General features: G+C 42.1%; 1 protein-coding gene across 1 annotated transcript in view; it reads left to right on the top strand.

Moving 5' to 3' along the window:
* Nucleotides 1–6,745, top strand: part of STAG2 (stromal antigen 2) — a 63,683-nt gene that overhangs the window by 3,935 nt on the left and 53,003 nt on the right. The window contains exons 2-3 of the mRNA XM_019540176.1: nucleotides 606–684; nucleotides 2,173–2,334. Of these exons, the coding sequence (XP_019395721.1) occupies nucleotides 606–684; nucleotides 2,173–2,334 (241 nt within the window). The remainder of the gene's footprint in view (nucleotides 1–605; nucleotides 685–2,172; nucleotides 2,335–6,745) is intronic.

Below are 6,745 nucleotides of genomic sequence, written 5' to 3'. Positions count from 1 at the left end.
CGTACAAAGCTCTTTTTAAAATGGTTAAAATAGAAGTGTAGAGAATTCTACCTAGTATTTTATGTGATTCTAGCTTGAATTTATCTCCTAAGGTAAATGGCTTTTGAATTGCTGTATTTACACATCTCTTAATATAAATATAACTCTTGTTGATGCATACATGTATTTCATGAACTTACCAAGAGAATAGGCCTCTTTTTGAGGCTGAGGGAAGCTTTTACTTTTTTGGCAAGTGTTGCAGATGTTGGTAAAATATGGAATGTGGTTTGATAACTGAAGCATACGTACAAAACATTAATAAACGTTCTGTGAAGAATCTAGTAAACTCCCGTTTCACTGATGGTTTTCTTACCCATCTTTTTCTCTTTCATCAAAGCATGTTGTTATACTTAAGAAATCAAACCTTTTGTTCAGTTTGTAATGCAGAAAAACAAAAATTATATACTTATTCATCCACCTCTGAGTGTTTAAAATGAAAGGCCACATTTTAAATACTTGTTCAAGTAGAGTTGATATGGTATATTTATTGAAGATACAATTTTAGCTCTGCTATATATATTGCTGGCTTCCAAGGAATTATGTAACCATGTGCTTTGTCTTTTCAGGGAGTCTGAAACACACTTTTCTTCTGATACAGACTTTGAAGATATTGAAGGAAAAAATCAAAAACAAGGCAAAGGAAAAGTATGTTTAGTTAATCTGGGATATTTTGTTTTGCTGATGGAAATGAACAAGCACTTGTTTTGGTGCTCATAAGTTTTCTGTATCATAGTGGGGAAAATTGGCCTGTGAATACCTCATACCTTTTAAAAAAAAAAAAAAAAATCTCAAATGAGAAGAGTTCATATTCCTACTTTTATTTAAGTAGAGAGGAATACATTTGCCTTTTAAATGCATGTTACTAAGGCAGCGGTTCTCACCTGGAGTGCCAGGCACGTTGGAACTAACCCAGGTAGATCTGGACCACATGCCTCCATTTTCAGGAGGCTTGTTGGAGTCGAACCAGGAAGACTTAGCAGGTGTGATGACCTGCCTGCACAATGTAATGCCAACAGGTGCACCTCTCTGTAGTAGCTGCTTTTCAGTTAGGATCCAGAGTGCCTTCTGCAGACAGATGCGAGGGACACTTCCACCTGTCTTGCATGCTTATTTCTGGGAGATGCCATGCAGGGTTAACATGAGGAAGGAGGCAGCAAGAACCCATACTCCTGTCACAGCCACTTCCCAATCTGGCTCTGCAGGAGTTGTGCAGTGAAGTTTGACCTGGCTATGGTGGCAATAGGATAATTGTAATATGACCCTATCAATTGTTTAAATATAATATCATTATAATGTGTATATTGTGCATAATAAATTTAAATTCAGATTTTTGAATAGAGTGCTGCTACATTTGGAAAAGTTTTGGAGGGGTACTTTGTGTCTAAAAAAGTTGAGAACCACTATAGTAAGGTATTGTCAAAAAGAAGCTCTAATTGTTCTTTTACTTCATTCCACTGAAGTGGTACCTAAGCTTAGATTGCATGCTGATACAATGGTTTTGTTTATTGGTCAATATAATTTTAGTGCTCTTCATGTTAAAAGTACTTAAAAATAACAACTCAGTGAAGACTTTATAAACCTTTCAATAAAATTACTAGCTGAGGATTCCTTTGTCCCAGCAAATAAAGATAATTAAAAATAAAGCTAACCTAATATTTTTTTATGATAACAGTTGGTACTTTTTCCCCTAACAAGTTTCTTTTATCTGTGTACTCCTCTTATCTGAACTTTTTTCAAACCTATTACATTAATTACTCCCTGTATATCTGAATTACCTGACAGACACTCAGGAGAGGAATGTCTATCTTGGAGTATATTGTAAAAGGATTTCAGAAGTTGTTTTACCCATATCATAAAACACATACCCAGATATTTTTAACAAGTGGAAAGCAGTTTGATAAAGTTGTTCTCGCTAAGTACAAATATTATATTGCAGACATTTTAAAAATTAAGTCTGTGTATGACTACCTTCAGGTTAGATCCCGTTTTCAAGTAAAATAAGTCATAATCAATAACTGTACTCTTTAGAAATCATTGTTTACATAATAAGAAAGGCTTAGAGTTATTTGTATCATTATCGGTTTCCCTAGGGTGATAACTTGACCATAATTTAAATCTCACTTTTATTTGCAGACTTGTAAAAAGGGAAAAAAAGGCCCAGGGGAAAAGGGGAAAGGTGGAAACGGAGGAGGGAAGCCTGGTGGTCCAAATCGGATGAATGGGCATCACCAACAGAATGGTGTGGAAAACATGATGCTGTTTGAAGTAGTTAAAATGGGCAAGAGTGCTATGCAGGTAAGATCTGTGTCTCTGTGGGATTTGAAAGGATTTTAAATTTATGTCAGAATGGATATTTTGCAAAAATAGTAATAGTAATAAAATCAGAGCAGACTTTTTTGCAATCTTTAAATGCCTGTCATTAAAATTTATTAAAAAGTCCTATGATTGCTTAAACCCAGATTTTACAGCATAAAGAATATAAAGTGAAACTGACCATTTCATTGTCAGCAAGAATATAGAAAGTAAAGAGGGTATAAATAATGACAATAAAAATGACAATCACTTTTATAATGTAAGGGGCTACATTATTAATCTCCCTGAGGAGATGTTGGTTTACACCTTACCTTGCTAAGTAGCTTCAGATGACTATATAGTCAGACATGCATAATGTTGATAATTACCAAGATGGGGAATAATAAAACTGCAATTTTAAATGGCTTGGAGGTTACCAGAGCTCAATAAACATTTTAAAAGGAATTAACTAATGACCAAGGGTAACACACAAATTCCTCTTTTTAAATTAGTGGAGGTAAAAAAAACACAATTAAGGTTCTATCATTTTTTGTGCTATAACTTTCTAATATGCTGCCTACTACTTATAAAAATGATCTGAACAGGAGCCGATTTGGATCCTGGTCAGGAAATTTCACTCTGTGACAAGTTTCTGGAGGTAGGCAGTCCCCAGGTGATCTTGTAAATACGGTTATGGGGCTTGTGCACAGAAACTTTCCAGTAGAAAAAGCCAGTTTGTTGACACCCAAGACATTTCTTGGAACCATGGAGGACTTCAGTGGAGCCCTGTCTGCCATATTTACCCCTCTGCCTCCTTGGCAGAAAGACTGTTACAGGGTTGGTGCTCTAAGATGCCAAGGGTCCCTCCTGCAAAACTTAATTTGGGGCTGCAGAGCTTGGGTTTCCAGGTAAAATTGAATTAAAAAATTGTCTGGGCAAAATAAACTTAATTTTAGAATGTTTTGGATTTGGAGGCGGGGGGGGAGATTTTTTAACTCCTAATTTTTTCATTCTGATACGGAACACTTTTTGGAATTCCCACAGAATGAAAATTCCTATTTTTAACTAACTTGAGCATCACATTTTTTCAATAAGTAGATATAAATCCTTCAATAACATATCTAAAGTGGTAAAATAAAGGTACATTTATTTGAGGGGTACTGACAGCTGTCTGTCCGGATCCGTGATGGAGAGCGCCTTGTGAAAAGAAGAGTTAAGAGCGATTCATAGTCCTAAATTTGGTCTCATGGAATCGTGAATTGCCACTGGGAAGTCTGCCTAAAGAGGCTGCGTTAATCTCTGGATGCCACCATTTCAGTGTTACAGACTCTTCTAGAGCTTCGTCCGTGAAGCACAGGAAGGCTTCTGTTGCATAATCCCTTTTCCTCTAATTGTATGAATACATAAAACAACTGTCAGAGAGGGTAGAAAAGACCAGATATTGGTTTTAGACATCTTTTGATAATATTGCTGTATTGGTGTGGGTGGCTGTTTCAATTGTAGGTTTTTGCTAATGTTGACCCTTTCAGTAAGTACTGTTTCTCCTGTTAATGCAGGAGGTATATGGTCCCACTAGGGGGAATGCCTCCCTGGGCTTGGTGTTGGCTATGGGGAAGAACCTGGTAGGGGAGCTGCAGATTCAAGGTCACCCTGGGGACAGTGCCCACCAGTCAATTGAATTCTCACCATATGGCATAGGGTGGGTAAGATAACTAGCGTAGGGTAGAAGTGCTTGACTTTAGGATGGCTAACTTCAGTGTGCTTAGGAGTTTAGTCAGTGACGCACTGCAGGAAAACAGTATTGGCGAGATGCAAGTCCTGGAAGGGTGGTCATTCCTACAGGAAGCGATCCTTTGGGCACAGAGGAAGACTATCCCAGTGCGAGGGGAAAAAAGGGGAAAGGAGCCAAAAAACTTCTTTGGCTACACAGGGAAATCCACGGGAGCCTAAGGGCAAAAAAGAAGGCATATAGGCAGTGGAAGCTGGGGGGAAGCTACCAAGGAGGAGTATACTTACTTGGCTTGCACTTGCAGGGAGGCAGTTAGAAAGGCCAAAGCAACTACAGAGTTGAGGCTGGTAACACAAATTAAAGACAACAGAAAGTCTTTTGTTAGGTATGTAGGGAGTAAATGGAAGGCACAGGGCAGCATAGGCCCCCTGCTGAACAAGGAGGAGCAATTAGTGACAGACAGGGGGACAAGGCTGAGCTATTCAATGAGTTTTTTGCCCCAGTGTTTGTGAACAGGGCTCAAGATAAGTCTCCTAATGGGTTCTTAGATGGGCATCAGAGGGACACTTGAATGGATTGGATGTGTTCAAGTCAGCAGGCCTGGATGAGCTGCATCTGAGGGTGCTAAAGGAATTGACTGGTGTCATAGCAGAACCACTGGCATGGCTGTTTGAGCGCTCAGGTCAGGTCCCAGAAGACTGGAAAAGGGCCAGTGTGGTCCCTATTTTCAAGAAGAGGAGGAAGGAGGATCTGAGTCATTGTAGGCCAGTCAGTCTCACCTCCATCCTTGGAACGGTCTTTAAAAAGATTGTGAAGAATCATATTTGTGGGAGTCCAGCGGGGAAACCCGCATGGATTTGTAGCAGGGAGATCTTGCCTGACTGATCTGGTTTTGTTTATGACAGGGTCACAAAATGCTTAGACGCAGGAGTAGAGGTGGATGTTATTTTCTTGGACTTTAGGAAGGCCTTCAATACAGTATCTCATTCTCTTCTCATAAATAAATTACAAGTCTGTGACACAGATGTTTACACGGTCCAGTGGGTGACAGGTTGGCTTAGTGTTCACACCCAAAGAGTGGTAGTAGATGGGTCAGTATCGACCTTGGGAGGATGTGGGTAGTGGGGTCCCTCAGGGTTCGGTCCTTGCACCTGTAGTCTTCAATATCTTCATCAGTGACTTGGATGAGGGCGTGAAGTGTACTCTGCCCTAAACTGTGGGGTGAAGTGCACACTCCAAAGTGGGGAATGATTGCAGGCAGACCTGGGCAGGTTAGAAAAGTGAGCAGTACACAATAGGATGCAGTACAACAGGGACAAGGGCGGAGTGCTGCACTTAGGGCGCAGAAATATCCAGCACGTCTACTGGCTGGGAAGTGACCCTCTCAGCAGCACAGAAGTGGAAAGGGATCACAGAGTCATAGTGAACTCCAAGATGAACATGAGTCGTCAGTGTGACAAAATCATCAGCAAAACTAGCTGCACTTTATCATGTGTCAGCAGATGCATGACAAACAGATCCAAGGAGGTGATACTTCCCCTCTGTGTGGCATTGGTCAGACCACAGTTGGAGTACTGCGTCTGGTTTTAGGTGCCATACTTCAAGAAGGATGTTGATATGCTCAAGAGGTTCCAGAGGAGGGCACCTCCTATGGCTGGGGGCTTACAGGATGAGCCCTATGAGGAGAGACTGAGGGACCAGGACCTCTTCAGCCTCTGCAGGGGAAGGCTGAGAGGTAATCTTGTGGCCACCTACAAATTTCATTAGGGGGACATGCAGGAAGGGATCAGAGATGCTCTGTTCACCAGGGCGCTTCTTTAGGTAACAAGGAACAATGGTCACAAACTGACAGAGAGCAGATTTAGACTAGACATCAGGAAAAACTTCCTCAAAATAAGGGTGGCCAAAATTTGGAATGGGCTTCCAAGGGAGGTAGTGCTCTCCTACCTTGGGGGTCTTTAAGAGAAGGCATCTGACTGGGGTCATCTGACTCCAGCACCCTTTCCTGCCTAGGCAGGGGGTTGGACTTGATGATCTGTTGAGGTCCCTTCTGACCCTAGCATCTGTAAATCTATAATAAAGTTCAAGTTTCTACTATACATCGTTGAGTGAGGGGAAATGGAAAAGTTCAGAGAGTAAAGGATAGTAGGGCTGCGTGAAGCTTCAGTCCCTGATTCGTTTCAGCAGAGATGCGGCCCGATTTGGTGGCCGAATCTCTGAATCCAGACCAAATCGGGACCAATTAAAGGATTGGAAAAGATTTTAGAGAGCTTTGATTCGGAAAGTCCCCAATGGCTGCAACAGGGAGCTGCAGCTGGACTCAGAGCTGGTAAGTACGAGGCATGGGGAGGGGACCATGCGGGGGGACCCCTGCCTGTTCCCCCTGTCCCCCCTCCCATCTCAGCTCCTGGTGCTTTATAAACAAAAAAAACAAAAAAAAAAACAAGCCCCAACTCACCAGCTGCTGCTGGGCGAGAGGCAATCCCCACTGGCCCAGGCTGTGTGGGGGGTGCTGCCACAAGCCCTGCAGACCCCCTGTGGGTGCCCCGCCTGCTCCAGCTCCAGCCCTTTAAGAAAAAGACCTGAGAAAAGCCCTGGACTCACTGCTCCTGCGGCGGCCTTGGGGTTTCGGGGGGGCTCATGCAGAGCCCCTCACGCAGCATGGGGCAGTGGGGCTTTCTTTCG

The sequence above is a fragment of the Crocodylus porosus genome, unplaced genomic scaffold (assembly GCF_001723895.1).
Source record: "Crocodylus porosus isolate Cpor-Errol unplaced genomic scaffold, CroPor_comp1, whole genome shotgun sequence".
In the NCBI taxonomy this organism is placed as follows: Eukaryota; Metazoa; Chordata; order Crocodylia; family Crocodylidae; genus Crocodylus; species Crocodylus porosus.
This window is presented reverse-complemented; position numbering and strand designations above follow the sequence as displayed.